Here is a 14,481-nt window from a genome sequence, read left to right on the forward strand (position 1 = left end):
TCTCACAAACGAGATAGAGATTTCTCCCCTGAAGCGTCTGTAATAATGACAATTAAAGTAATTAGAAATTATAATGTTGAGTTCCCTGCCGTGATTTTAATCTCAGAAATTCTTCTGGGAGACAAAGCGAGTGACAGACACTGAAGGAGAAAACAATTTTACTCATCCCTGGGTTCACATAAACATCATTACTTCAGCAGCTGCAGGTTAGTGAGCTGAGACTGCCCCCTGCTGGCTGGAGGCTGTTTCTCTCATTTATTAAACCATCATCAATCCCCCGAAAAGAAGACACAGAGATTAGAAATAAAAGTTATGATGATGAATTTATTATCTCAGGCTCATATCTTACCATCAGCGTTATTTTTTTAATTACAAAACTCTTCTTTTGAACATCTTTACAAAACATGTATCTGTAATCTTTTCTTTTGTAAAATGTAAAAGTATTTGTACAATCTGTAAACAGCAAAGTCCAGATGAGGAAGAGCAGACAAAACAAAAGAGCTGTTTAAAGGTGCTGACGTGCAAAAAAAAAAAAAACAAGAAAAAAAGAAAAAGAAGAAAAACATGAACCATGAACACTGAACAAATAGTTCAAACCAGACTTTTCATGCGGTGATAATCCAACAACACAGACTGGATATAGCATCATCAACCAGTTTGAAAATGTAACAATGTAACACTGAAGCATGAAATCTACAATTATTGGATTATTTGTAACAATGAGAATATTTTCTTATTTTCAGAACAGAAAATAAATATTATAAATATCATTTTCAGAAATACCATGGGTCTGTAACTGATCAAATATCTTTAAATGTATATGACATAAATAACTGGTGGATTAAATGGAAACTAGTCATTAACTGAAGTGGAAGAGGATTGAGGAGACATGAAAAAATAAACGTTTGAGTTCAGATTTTAGATTAGAGACTTCTACCGATAATGAAAGACCCTTCAATATAAGTCAAACTAAAGAAAGGGCAAAACATTTATGTCTTAGTTTTCATACTTGAAAGCTTTGAGTTAAAATCATAGCTCAGAAAATTCTGATTTAAATAAGGTGGAGGGGAGAAAATCAAGCCAAAGCAAACAAAGCAGAGTCACGCAAAGATTTTAGGAACAAATTCTGATATCCGACCATTTCATTGCTCCTAACACATCTCTAAACACTCTCATATGTTTGAAAATTATTTCACACACAAGCCCCGATTTTATCTTCAAACCCACCCCCTGTTCTGATGCTACATGACTCCTGTGGATTCTGACAGAAGATGTGTTACATGGAGCTACAACAGGAGGAAGTGAAATCCCTTTCACACATGCACCGCACTTCTGAAAATTTCCAACACTATGCAGGTGGTTTAAACTGAAACATCTGAAACACCTCAGTTTGTTTTTCTTTTCTACTGTTGTGTCTGTAATCATTGTTTTCATGGAACATCAACAAATGACATCTGCTGCACAATGTACAATGAGCCACCTTTAAAAAACAATAGAATTTTGAGATTAAAGCTGTAAAATAGAGACAGAAAACATGTTAAACTATGAGTAACAAAGTCAATTTTTTGAACAAGATCATGGAGTGAGACAACTGCACAGGTTTCACCAAAGCCCAATCTTCAAGTCTACATTAACACTCCTGTTTATTAACATAGTTTGAACAGTATCCTGCTGCGTGAATTTACTGGTCATGAATGTTTAACAAACTAAACAATTTCTTTAAAATCTGGGATATAAGTCACCCTGGTATGTAAACATAGCAATATTTTATTTTATTTTTTTAATCTCTCAGAGGGAAGTCTTCTCATGCATTGATTTCCATTACATTCAGCAATGTCCAGTTTCTGTGCAGATGTGTAGCTCTTTGCTGGCACCATTTGTGCTATCCTTTCATTTTCTGACTCTACAGTAATTTTGAAGTTTAAGAACTCATTTTTTTTATCGGCAGCCGCTGTAATACTGCGTTTGGTTTACCTCATGGCAGCTATTTGTGTGCACAACTCTGTGCAGAGATGTTAAAGATGTGAGATGGCTCCCTTTTTGGCAAGTTTTATCTAAACTTCTTTTTTTTAACACTGTTGGGACAAAAAAAAAATGATGCACCTAATTTGTTATCTCCTAACTCATCAGCAACAATTTGTTGAAAATACAAAAAAAATCATTGCAGCCCTTGTGTGAAAAGCAATTTTGCAATTTTAAGGCCTTAAATGTCCTAAAATTATCCAGAAAATATCTGTAGCTCATGTGTAGGAATAGAAGACGCTCAGAGAGTCTGTCATGAATCCTGTCTCCCTACCTTTATGTACAAGCACTACAGTAATTATTTCCCACATTTCTACCTGTTAACTTTTGATGGTGGCAGAATAATCAATAAAATGTTGATCATGAGAAGAAGAAAAATATCAGCAGTTCATGTGTGAAAGGGGCTTAGGATTAGTTTGGTTTCAGAGCACCAAGCTGCTACTTCTCCAGTCCAATCTAACACAACCACAACATTCAACCGACACCTTTTCTGCCGCCCTGATGCGAGCAGCAGGTTTACTCCACACAGATATCCCCCTAAAATAACACTTTTGGTTTTATTCCACCGACAAGGGGCAAACTTCTCGTCTCTAGTGATCAGCCCAGTACCTGGCTGACGGTCTGAGGCGGCATCACTCAGTTCATTTGTGAATTTTCTGATGTTTCTTTCTTTTCTTTGAACACGGGTGTATTATTTCTTTGCATATCATCTGCGTGGGAGCTGGAGAAGCAGTGGGACCAGTGGTTTGTGGGTGATACCACGGCAGCTCAGCTCACAGTCAGCACAAACACATATATATGAGAAAAAGCTGCTCCAGCTTTCTGTCCGTGCTCAGGGGGCGGGGTCAGGCTGTATCTGAAGACGCCATTCTGCTGCTGCTAGCATTTCTCTTCGCAGGGTAACAAGGTCAAAGGTCAAAGGGTTGTTGTTGGAAGAGTCTGGGTTTTCTGTGCTGGATCTGGTACTCCGGGTTAGGTAGTCTCTGCAGAGGAGAGGAAAAAAAGGAATGATTGTTAAAAATACAAACTGTAAGATTTGAACATAAAACCATCACCTTTCAAATTCCTGCAACATTTCTTTCCAGAAACAGCTGTTATATGACACGATATGATGGCATACTGCTCAGCATTGTGATATGATTCAATACAATACAGACGGTGCAACAAGATGTATGATAAGTGATAAGAAATGATGCAAAACCATAGAAAGAAAGAAGCTTAAAAACCAAACAATACCCAAAATAAGGAAAATGCAACACAACAGAGTATTATACAGATGATGCAATAAAGTTTGATGGCAATGATACAATATAATAGCTGTGATGTGATGGGATAACATACGATGTGTTAGGCAAATAATTAATTAATTAAATCTGTTACTAAATGTCACATTGTGTCATGTTACAGGGAAGAGCACTGAAGTTATGATAAAATACAATACTGTATGTTAAATTTTATAGCAGAGCGATATGATGAGATACAATGTGTTATTTGAAACATAGTTTACGATTCAAAACAGAACTATACGTATCAGAAAGAAACGATACGTAATGACATGACCAAGCTATATGAAACCATACATAACAATCCTAAATGATACTGAACAATATGTTACCTGATGATATATTATATACCATTACCTAACAATCTAGTAAGAAATAATACGTAATGACTAGACATGCACCGATCAATTGGTGCCGATTTCTTAATTTTGGGGAAACGGTGATCGGTGATCAAGGATTGGTGATCGGCCCATCCTTACATATGAAACTGATTTTATCCTCCTCCAGGAAGGTCTGACAGCCAGCCATTGTCGCTTCTTGCTCTGAAACCTATAACTCAGGACACTTAATTGGTTGTTTGAGTTAAAACATTAAGATTTTATTGTTTCACAAGTATTGTTCAATGATTTTCAATAAAATAAGATTGGAACATTGAAGGTATATGCTGTCAGTTATAAAAAATTAAAAATAAAAATCGGTATTGGCAGGTCAGGCTTTTAAAAGATCGGTTGTTGGCCAGATAATTATCCCTAGTAATGATATGTAACAAGATGATAAGAAGCGATAAGTCATGCTATGTGATAAAGATGTCCCCATTAGCATTTTTTGCCCATAATCCTGATAATTTAATATCGAGTATCGGCTGATACCGAGTCCCGATCCAATTTTTGGTTTTGGAAATACATTTTGCCGAAAAAGTGAGAAAGTGAAGCTGCACACTAGGTTTTCTGTGTTAAAAATACTGAATAGCAGGGCTGGAACAATATGCTACTCCTGCGTTTTGATTGTATACAAATTAATTTATTTATTTATGTATTTATTTAATTTAATTTAATTTATTTATTTAATCTTATTTTTGTTATTATTATTATTATTATTATTATTATTATTATTTATTTTTAATTCTTATTTATTTTTCTATTTTATTTTATTTATTTATTTATTTATTTATTTATTTTGGGGGGGGGGGGGGGGGGGGTTGATTTAAATTGCGATTCATCGAGTCTTGTGATTTTTAGTTTGCTTTTTCAACACCAGGCACAAAGTTAAATAATGATAATAACATCTACAGACTATATCAGGAGCCATATTTTCCCATAAAATGCACATCACGTGAGTCAGAGAGAAACATTTCGCCCTCTGCTGGTGAAAAGTGGTAACTTTTTTCCAATCCAGTTTCTAAACAAAGACTGAAATGAAAAATTGGATAGGCAAAAAAAAAAAGATTTGTTGAAAAGAATCCTGATTTTGATATTGCCAAACAAAAAATCCCGATACACTGATTTTCATTTTTCCCCCACCCCTACTAAATAGTAAAAAATAATAGTTCAAATATGTTTTGAGCTAATTGAATCTATTTAACCTATTGCAGTTAGTTTTGTGACAATAAAATACGTAAACATACGTATGATATGTCACTTTACAAAATTATGCATAACAAAAAGATATGTAACCATGTGTACTGATACTCAGCGATACTCAGATACACTACTCGGATACATAACGATATGAGACAATACCCGATGATACCAAAGTGATTCATAATACAAATTAAATTCCTAATTTTGTCTGATTTTTATCATTCTCTGGAAAGGTTTAACAGAGGAACCAAATTTTGTTTTTTTTCTGGCAATTTCTGATGTCCATGTTTGGGGGAATAATCACTAATGGATGTGTTTATGTCACCGTTTCTCTTCTGAATCTAATTTTGTCTGAACACATTTTTATTGGCTGTATAACTTTACTATATGATCAATACCCTGTTTTACTTTTGCCATGTAATACTGATAATAACAATAGATTAGGCAACAAACTATAAAAGAGAGCTGATTTTGAAGGAGAGATAAAAACTTTGTGAGCTTTTGGGAAACAATAAAAAGACGAAAGAAAGAAAACAGCCCGACTGTTGTGATGGAGATGATGGATGGAGCCATAAAGTAGAATATGAGAGTGAACGTCTATGTGGGTAAAAAGATCCATAAAAATAGATTTTGAGGAGATTTAAACGCCAGCAGACATTAAAGTGAAATAAAAGCTTCCATTTATGTGAGGTAACTGTGACGGAGCGGCATGTTCATCTCTGCACACGCTCGCGTCTCTGTGAAGCAACAACAAAATGATGTGAAGTGAATCCAACGGCTGCCAGGAGAGAAGAGATAAATCCACTAACTGCTGCCATGATTTAAAGAAACGCTCCGCAGTGATGTAAAGTGCAGGTGATTTGATGAAATGGGCTAAAAACTCTCTGGTGTGTCTCTTAAAAACGCTGCTGTGGTTTCACTAATGGAGCCTGGGCTCAGAGGATCATCAGCGTCGGAGATAATGAGCGTCTGCAGCTGTGAACCCAGCAGCAGAGACCGAGTTACAACAAGTTAGAAACCACAGGAACGGCTTTTAAAGCAGCCAGCAGGGGGAAAGAGGATGTAAAATGAGTCTTTGGTGCAGAGAGGGGGCTTATTTTAACAGTTTAATTATGCAGAGACGTCAGGCTGAGCTCTGTCCTGGTTCTACAGCAGAATAATCACCTCTGTATGCAGATTAAAATCCCAGGGATCACTGGGGGGAAACACAGATTTGTGTCAATGCAAAGAAAACTTTTCCACCAAAAAGAAAAGAAAAATATGTTGTTTTGAAATTTTAATTGTGTATCTAAGATGTTCATTCCTTTGTTAAGATCATTCATCTGTAACTCTCCAAAAATTGATTTACTGGATCAAAAATGTACTGAACAAGCTCTTTAAAATTGTGAACCACATCTTGAATCTTACTGATCTCAGACTTTACTTCACCTGCGCGCTCGCTGCAGCAGCTCCTCCTTCCTCTGCAGCAGCAGGTTCTGTCTCTGCTCCGCTGACGAACAAAACTGAACCTCCACCTTCTCCTCTGATCGTTCTTCCACCCCATTCTCTTCTTCCGCCTCATCTTCCTCTTCGTTGTCCTCCTCCTCTTCCTCATCCTCTGTCTCGTCTTCTTCTTCCTGCTCTGACTCGCTGCTGGCTCCAACGTCATCCTCGGGGGGAGGAGTTACCTGGATGAGAGGATGATCGAACACCTGAGAAAGGAAACGGGTTTTAGAATATTACCAGGATGAAGATAAATAGAAGAAATCTGAGTCTCTGAAAGGCAGGAGAGAACAAAACTTCTTCGGTCTGTTTTTAACCATTTTTTTCCTTCTCTCAAAGTTTTTGCCAGCGTAATCTCTCAAAGTTTCAGTTTTCTGTGAAACTGACCAGGGGGAGAGCGTTGGCCTGGATCCGCCCCTCCAGGATGTTGTCCGTGGTGACCTCAAGGGACCGGGTGATCTCCAGGTCCTGCAGGATGAGCTGAAGAGGAACCTGAGGGAACATCTCGTGGATCTGCTGAGCCTGAGACACAGACATAAGTTTGTGTGAGAAAATACAAGGGTTCATTTCACTTTCAGACATCCTCCTGTCCAGGGTTTGATTTGGATTTTGTCTCAGTCTGTGGTCATCATTATGAGCCACATTTTACTCATGTATGCTTTATAGTTTAAGTCAACAAAAACATTTTTAGTTATTTTTTCGTCTTAAAAGTCATTACACTTTAGTCACTTAGTCATCCTCTAAAAAAAGGTGTGTTTAAATCTGCAACATCTCACTCTGGACGCTTCTAATGTGCGCATCTCTCAAGCTGTTTGTCTTGGTACAAAATTGTGTTCAGGATTTGAAAAAGCATGTTTTTTTACTCTAGTGTGCGTCCAAATCACAGATACAGTTTATTCCCCCCACGTAAGCAGATTGTCTTTGGTTGCTGCGTGTTGAAAATCTACAGAATTGGAGGTTTGGCAACTTTTTTCCACCAGCCATGCTCAGAGATCGACCAAAAAACAATTTACAACAATTACAATTATTGCTGACTGCTTTTACTGGGTTTTTTATGTTTTTTTTTTAATTGTCTTTATTAATGTTTTTATTGTTTTTATCTTTCCTTCTTGTGCACTTTGAGATTTGCCTGCAAATGTAAAGTGTGTTATAAGTAAAATCCATTATTATTATTATAAAACACTGAAATTGATGCTGCACTCCTCAGCTCCCTCAGACAAATACAGGGCAGAGTTTTTATCAGTGATGTATTTTCAGCTTGTCATCCTCTTGTCTTTGTCATGGATAAAAAAAAGGTCATTGATGTTTATCGTCAAGACTTTTTGTCACTGATACAGTCTTCTGTTGACTCACCAAAGGGTTGATCTGCGAAGGGTTTGGTGGTGCAACACCCAAAAAGTTGGTGGTTGCCATGACTTCCACTGAGAAACTGGGCAACCAGCTGGCAATACGAGAACCTGTGAACAAACCAAAAGAAGAAGTTAGAGACTCTGCGTTTTTGTGTTTTGGGGTGAAATATTGTCTATAAACGAGGCCTTGGTCCGTCATCAATTTCTCCTCTTCTCCCTCTACTCAACAAAATGATTAAGCTTTCAATCTTATCAGGGACTTAATTTCCGACAGTTTAAAAAGTGCAGAATACTCTTCCTGTCCACATAAAATCTCACCATCAAAGTGGAAGAAGTGGTTAAGCTGGTTGAGGTGCTGCCGAGCGTCGACCCCAGGGCCAGCAGCCATGTTTTCAGCAGCAGCCTGTTCTCTGTTCTCCCGTTCTGCAGGTCCTTCAGCTCCTTCCCCGATGTTCAGGGACATGCGACACGTTGGACATGACGTGTCCTGTTCCAGCCAGGAGCGAAGACATGAGCTGAGGACGTGAAAATACTCAGTGACTCATGAAGGGAGCATTCACCTGATATTCTTCCTTTGTGTGTTATTATGTTCTCAGTTAGCGACTCAAGATGCATTCAAACACAGGGTGCCTGAATAACTTCCTGAAACTTTCAGGGTGGCAAAAAGGTGAACTTGTTACTTAACATAAATTTGTCCCAAGTAAGATTTCTGCAAGAAGTCTGGGCTGTTACACCTTTTTTCCTCAAAGTGAAAACTTTTCATTGTTAGACTTTGTTAAATCAACTGAAGAAGTTCCAAGACTTTCCACCGACCCGTAATTTATCTATCCCTAAGAATTTAAAGGTAGCGTTAGTGTTTGAAAGGCCAGGATTAGACAAACCAATCAATCAAACTGTCTCTACAAACAGTGATGTGTACCGACCTGTGGAAGAGGTGACCACAGGGCAGCTTCCGAGCTGAACTCATCACATCCCAGCAGATCGCACAGTCATCGTTGTTGGCTGCCAGCTCATCATTTGATGCCACAGAGAATCTGGAAAAGATGAAATGTCACTTTAAAGAGCGTAAAGAGGCTTTGCTAATTACTTATGATGTTTGTCATGAAAGGGTTGGATCACTTTCAGACTGTTATCGTCATTAAAAGTAGATTTTTTTGTAGAAACTTGAGAAAAAACTTGCAGACATCTGCTGGTTTGAGCTTTTCAAATATTTCTTGTTCTCTGCTGTGATACTGACCGAGTTTCCATGTTGTGGAGGACTCGCAGGTAGTTCTGGTGTCGTCTTATTCTCTTCTGAACCTCCTGGACCAGGAAGCGAAGCTGCATGAAGATCACCAGACTCGCCATGGAGAGCCAGATGTTACTGAAGAGCTGAGAGAAATGAGAGGAGGAAATGACAACAGGAAGTAGCAAACAGCTGGTGTTAAAGAGAGACACAGTGTTTAACAGGATGGATGAGCTTCATAATTCATAGTTCTACCTCCTGGAATTCAAGGCTGAGGTTCATTTTTTCAACAAAAATGTGATGACTTGGTTTGGAGAAGTGACTGAAGATGAACTCAATGTGTGAATAAAACTCATCAGGTCAGGAAAATTAATTAAATTTTTCCATAACTGACCAACATGTGGATGTGATGCAGCAGGTCGAGGCCCAGTAAGAGCAGCTCCATCAGTAGGTCGGTGTAGTAAACGTAGGAGGATTTATTGTCCCAGCTGCCCTCCTGGTTCATGTCCCAGAGGTGGATGGAGTACCTGCAGGAAACAGGAAACAAGCTCAAAGACTGTCAGAATAAAAGCTCCTACAAAAAGGGAGAGGGAGATCTTGAGTGTCAACTTACCGAAACATGACGTGTGTGGTCCTGACAGTCACCAACATGCACTGAAACACAGAAAGAAGATCACATGGATACATTCAAACTGGTTTAGTCCAAAAAAATATATATATTATTTTATTCAGAGGTCTTACAGAGGTCTTGGTTTGTATGACAGATATTTTCCCACCTCTGCTGCCATGAAGGCGGCGGTGTGACGGCCTTGACTACGAGCCAGGCGACTGCAGAGAGTCGCTAAACCCCCGCAGCACAGCAGCAGCACCACCAACAGCAGCAGCACCCGGGCATGGCTCGACATGGGAGTGGTCGGGGAGAAGGAGAGCTGTGGGGAAACATGCAAGAGAAAATCTTTTAACACAAACAGGGAGTTTAACTACCCAGGAATAAAACTTTCTGCAATTTAACACTGAGTTCCTCTAGTTCTAAGGAGAGTTCCTGCAGTCAAAAAGGCAACTTTGTACTCTTCCCTTAATATCAAAAGGAGGTCTTAGATGTGTGTAAGATTTCAGAAGCATTACATATTCAAAGCGGTCCTTGCAGAGCTGAACCAGGAGATGAAGGAAGACCAGAACGGCAAACCAGAGCCACCACATCACCACTTCGTCCACCGTCTGGACGTTCAGTACACCAAACACAAAGATGAACTTGTAGAAGATGAAGTTCCAGAATTTGTCCTTCAGGTGCTGCAAAGGCAACAAAAATTAGGTAAATTTATTTTACCCTACAGGTTTCGCTTGATCTCACAGGCTTTAAGAAATGTTAAAAAGCAAAATTACACAGAAAAATAAAGAGAAATCTGATTCTTAGACTGTTATCAGTATAAATGTAAACACCAACCTGTTTCTCACTGACACGGAGTGGCCCGAAAACAACACACTGGATGAGTTTGGCAATCAGCAACAAGATACAACAGGCTGTGTTCACCATCACCTGTACACAGAGAGACACAGGAGGACAGCAGCTCAGAATAACATGATGATGCTACAACTTGCATGCAGCAACCTGCATGGTGCTACAACTTAATAAAAAACAGAGAATAAGAAATTAAAAAGGTGAAAAGGGGCAATTTTTTTACTCACCCAAACAAAGACACTGTCAGTCAGCAGGTACAGCAGCACATCTGCAGCTACATCTCCATATCCTGCACTCTCAAACCCTCCTCCGTCCCTCATGTACCGGCTGATCCTGGAGATGTGGACCGGGTCACCTGGAGTCTCCTCCGGGTTAGACTGCGGGCGGGAGTCCGGGGAGCAGACAGTCAGGACGGTCCCTGCTAACAAGGCAGCACTTAGGGCTGTGTAGGCCTGCAAACTGGGCCAGGGGAACCGCTCCAAGAAGACGAAAGGCATGGTGGTGGAGCAGAGTCCGGTGTACAACTGATCAGGGTGATTTAAACTATTACATAACAACAACGACGCCTTGTTTACAATGAGTAAACATAATCTGAAGCCGTAAAGCCTCTTCAACAGATACGCATGTCAAATATATAGTAAGATAACTAATATTATGAGAAGGCTTCCTTTCCTATTCCTCCTGTTTTGTTTCTGTCAAAGCAGCTGTCAACATTCAACGCTAACGTTACTCTCATAGTAGTAACGTTAGCTTCACTGCTAACAAATCTTCGATTTACCATTACTCACAAGAGTCATAGTTAATAAAAGTAAGTAGAGTAGAAATTAACTAATAGTTTCACGGGTTTCTTTTCATTCCAAATGTCGAAACATCAAATATACAGAGTTTAAAGTCCCGCTTTGAAGAATAAATCCGTTTAGCTTCGCTCAGCTTGTTTTTGTGTTCTTCTTTGATGGATTAAATCGGCAGTTGGTACACTGTGCTGTACTGCCATCTAACGGACTGGTTGCTATACGTGGACCAAGAGAGACACGGATATCGGACAAGATAGAGAATAACTAGAAAGGACGATACGAGCTACTTTTTTATTTGTTTGTTAGTTTTCCTGAAAACTATAACTTCATATTCAAAGAATTTGCTAATGTTCCTGGAATGTAAGGTTCCAGTAGGAACCTTTCTCAATCTAGTTTACGTTCGATGAACAAGTAACACGTAGACCACTTCGCTACGTCCCTGTACGTTGTACCGTTAACAGCTAAATTCGCAGATATGTATCTGTGTTTAACTTTTCAAGACGCTGTGTCTTCTTGTGTAAGGCCTCAAATTCCCATCAGCTGGCGGAAATATTTTTGAGTTGCACCATGACACCCAATGTTATCTTCCGGTCGGTGTTCCCAACATGTGAGTGATGGCTTCACGAGCTCAGGAGCCGACCCTCATAGGTGTGTGTGATGGAGAGCTGGACCCTAAACGGTACCAGTCCTCATACCTGACCAACAAAGTTGGAGGTCAGCCGGACTGGTTACCGGTCATCTCTCGGCAGTCTCCCCGCTGTGGGGTCTGTGGAGCCCCGTTAGTCCATGTGGTGCAGGTGTACTGCCCTCTGGAGTCCTCCCCCTACCACAGAGTTCTCCACCTGTTCGCGTGCCCAGGTGTGGAATGCAGCGGTAAGTCAGGGACTTGGAGGGTGCTCCGCTCTCAGTGTTTAGAAGCGGAGGCAGCCGGGACAACCAGCCTGCCTAATCCGCCTCAAGAGGCTCCTCTGGCGGCCACTGACTGGTGTGAGACCGCTGATGACTGGGGGATGGAGGAAGAGGAGGATGGATGGGGAGGAGGAGGTGTTAAGGAGGTTCAAAAGGTGGTAGCAGCTCCTGAGGCACAAGGTAATTAAATATACTTCTTTATCATGCTGAGAAAAATAGGACAGACCTTAAATTATATCCCAAATCAACCAAATAGCATCATTTTTTCTGCTTTGTGTTTTTTTCCCCTATTTGCAGCTCCTGAAGTCGACGTCAGCAATCAGCTTCAGGATCTCAGTTTGTCAGAGCCTCAGGAGGGAACTCTTGTCCTCCGCTCGTTCTTTATCAGTGTGGTAGATGAGTCAGATCTCTGTGAGGAGGACGATGATCTGAGACACGCCAAGAAACTGCTAAAGGAGTACGAAAAGAGAGAAGGCATGGCAGTGGGAGAGCTGGAGGAGGGCGAGGGCCAAGGAGGCGGGGAGGAGAAGTACGAGAAGACGAAAGCTCGACATGGAGACGCCATCTTTTCCAGGTTCATGAAGCAGATCTCTCTGTGTCCTCAGCAGATCCTGCGGTACTGTCGAGGAGGGACGCCGCTCTTCATCTCTGAGCCGCCTGCCAACTTTGCTCAGGCGGTGTCAGCGTGCAGCTGCTGTGGAGGATTGAGGACGTTTGAGCTGCAGCTGATGCCTGCTCTGGTTAGTCTGCTTCAGAAGAGGGATGGTGGTGCAGAGACAGATCTGGAGTTTGGGACAGTGTTGGTTTACACCTGCACAAAAAGCTGCTGGACTGCTGGCTCCGGATCAGCTGTGGAGGAGTTCTGCTTCGTCCAGAGCGACCCAGACCAGCAGCTCTTTAAATGACCCAACAGGTTCAAGCTGTGCTCTTAGATCCAGAGAAAGATGCCAAAGAAACTGAAATTTGTCTATCAGAAACAGTATTCAAAATGACTACATCTGGGTTTCTGGAGCTCAAAATTGCTAAATATGAACTTTATCTACTGTCAGGAAAAAAGACGCCAGCGCTGAACTGTGTTAGTGCTGGATGTGTTGAGGGAGAAGAAAGTTTTCAAACTTTGAACCAGAGAGGTCAGAGAAACAAGGCAGTGGATGCTGGGGGATGACGAAAGCTTAACACTTAAATTTACAGAAGAAGATTAGAAATACTGATAAGATCTGGAGGTTAGGCAAGTAAAATCGTTGGACTCAGAATTTGAGGAAAGGTTAAAATTCTGATTTTTAATCTTTGAATTGAAATAGCAAAAACTAGAAACCTAAAAATTGCCTGTAGGAAAAAAAAGAAACAAAAGATGGTGGCTCCAAACAACAAAAACATTTCTTCTGTCTTAATCCTCTTATGTAGCAAAGTAAAGCTTCACAAATAAGGAAATAAAAGTGCAGAGGAGAGGAGGAAGAAGTTTTTGAATAAATGATGCAATCTCAGAATTCTGACATTTAAGTAAAATCTAAGGTAAAATGATGATTTTAAGTGGCCTAACCATAAAATAATATCTGTTATGATATATATCATAATATGGCCCTCAACCTCTTGTAATAAAACTCTGTATTGTGAGATAAATCATAAAGTCAACATCTTAAGAAAACTATTTAAATTACTTAAAATCAGGGGAAATGGAGATAATAAAAAACATGCATGCCTTAGTTAATGTAAGCTGCGCTATAAAAAGGGAACAGGGCCAAGGTAAAAGAAACAAAAAAGACTAAAATTAGAGTAAAAATAATAAAACTGCAAGCCTGAAGCAGCTGCAAAAAGACATTAAAAAAAGGAAAATTTAGACCTCAGATAAATATTTACTTATGGCTCCGACTGCTTGACCACTCTGACCTTTGACCTCCCTGAGAGAATTGGAGAAGTGTAAGTGCAGATGTTTGAAATGTGTGACAAAGTGTTTTTTTTCTGACATCCAGACAATTTATTGAAAATAAAGTATTTTATAACGCACACATTATTTATGAAAGCACAGAACATATTTTTGTTTTCTTGTCTTTTTACTTCAACCTTTGAAACACGCCTATAACTCGGTGTCTGCACACAAAAAGTCCAGGTTGAACAGTAGTAGTATTAATCAGAGATGGAGATGTAAAAACAGGCTATAAAAATGAAAATGATGAGCTGAGGACCTTTTTTCTCTGGGCCAGATCCAGAGTATCAAAAATACATTTTTTAATTACTTGGCCAATAAATAATAAAAGATTGTTTTTGATATTTTTTTGTGTGGCTTTAGCCCGTTTGTGACGTCAAAGCCCTTTGGATGTGATTTACAGTTTCTCCAAAGTCAGTCATGAAAAGCTGAAACATCTTTGGTTTCTTCTTTG

The 14,481-nt window shown here is 39.7% G+C and overlaps 2 protein-coding genes across 2 annotated transcripts; one reads left to right on the forward strand and one right to left on the reverse strand.

The window, feature by feature from the left end:
• Positions 1-321: 321 nt before the first annotated feature.
• Positions 322-11,381, reverse strand: LOC141796080 (E3 ubiquitin-protein ligase AMFR-like). Its single transcript, XM_074676976.1, has 13 exons — positions 10,628-11,381; positions 10,386-10,478; positions 10,067-10,231; positions 9,718-9,870; positions 9,555-9,595; positions 9,336-9,468; positions 8,954-9,087; positions 8,640-8,750; positions 8,035-8,231; positions 7,721-7,824; positions 6,755-6,889; positions 6,314-6,576; positions 322-3,005 (listed from the first exon to the last, which is right to left on the reverse strand). The coding sequence occupies exons 1-13, from the start codon at positions 10,895-10,897 to the stop codon at positions 2,855-2,857; spliced, it is 1,950 nt and encodes a 649-aa protein (XP_074533077.1). The 5' UTR covers positions 10,898-11,381; the 3' UTR covers positions 322-2,854.
• A 35-nt stretch (positions 11,382-11,416) lies between these two features.
• Positions 11,417-13,798, forward strand: pdcd2l (programmed cell death 2-like). The gene is made up of 2 exons (XM_074676977.1): positions 11,417-12,283; positions 12,401-13,798. The coding sequence occupies exons 1-2, from the start codon at positions 11,809-11,811 to the stop codon at positions 13,006-13,008; spliced, it is 1,083 nt and encodes a 360-aa protein (XP_074533078.1). The 5' UTR covers positions 11,417-11,808; the 3' UTR covers positions 13,009-13,798.
• The last annotated feature ends 683 nt before the right edge of the window (positions 13,799-14,481 follow it).

Source organism: Halichoeres trimaculatus, unplaced genomic scaffold (genome assembly GCF_033239565.1).
Source record: "Halichoeres trimaculatus isolate MK-OKI-2021-1 unplaced genomic scaffold, fHalTri1.1 fHalTri1_scaffold_10, whole genome shotgun sequence".
Taxonomy (NCBI): Eukaryota; Metazoa; Chordata; class Actinopteri; order Labriformes; family Labridae; genus Halichoeres; species Halichoeres trimaculatus.

Excerpts from the sequence above, each read along its gene's own strand:
- LOC141796080 (XM_074676976.1), bottom strand. The coding sequence starts at position 10,897 with ATGCCTTTCGTCTTCTTGGAGCGGTTCCCCTGGCCCAGTTTGCAGGCC. Across the intron at positions 9,088-9,335 it reads TGCATCACATCCACATGTTG|CTCTTCAGTAACATCTGGCT; the intron begins GTCAGTTATGGA and ends CATTTCTCTCAG. Across the intron at positions 7,825-8,034 it reads CCACTTCTTCCACTTTGATG|GTTCTCGTATTGCCAGCTGG; the intron begins GTGAGATTTTAT and ends GTTTGTTCACAG.
- pdcd2l (XM_074676977.1), top strand. The coding sequence starts at position 11,809 with ATGGCTTCACGAGCTCAGGAGCCGACCCTCATAGGTGTGTGTGATGGA. Across the intron at positions 12,284-12,400 it reads AGCAGCTCCTGAGGCACAAG|CTCCTGAAGTCGACGTCAGC; the intron begins GTAATTAAATAT and ends CCCTATTTGCAG.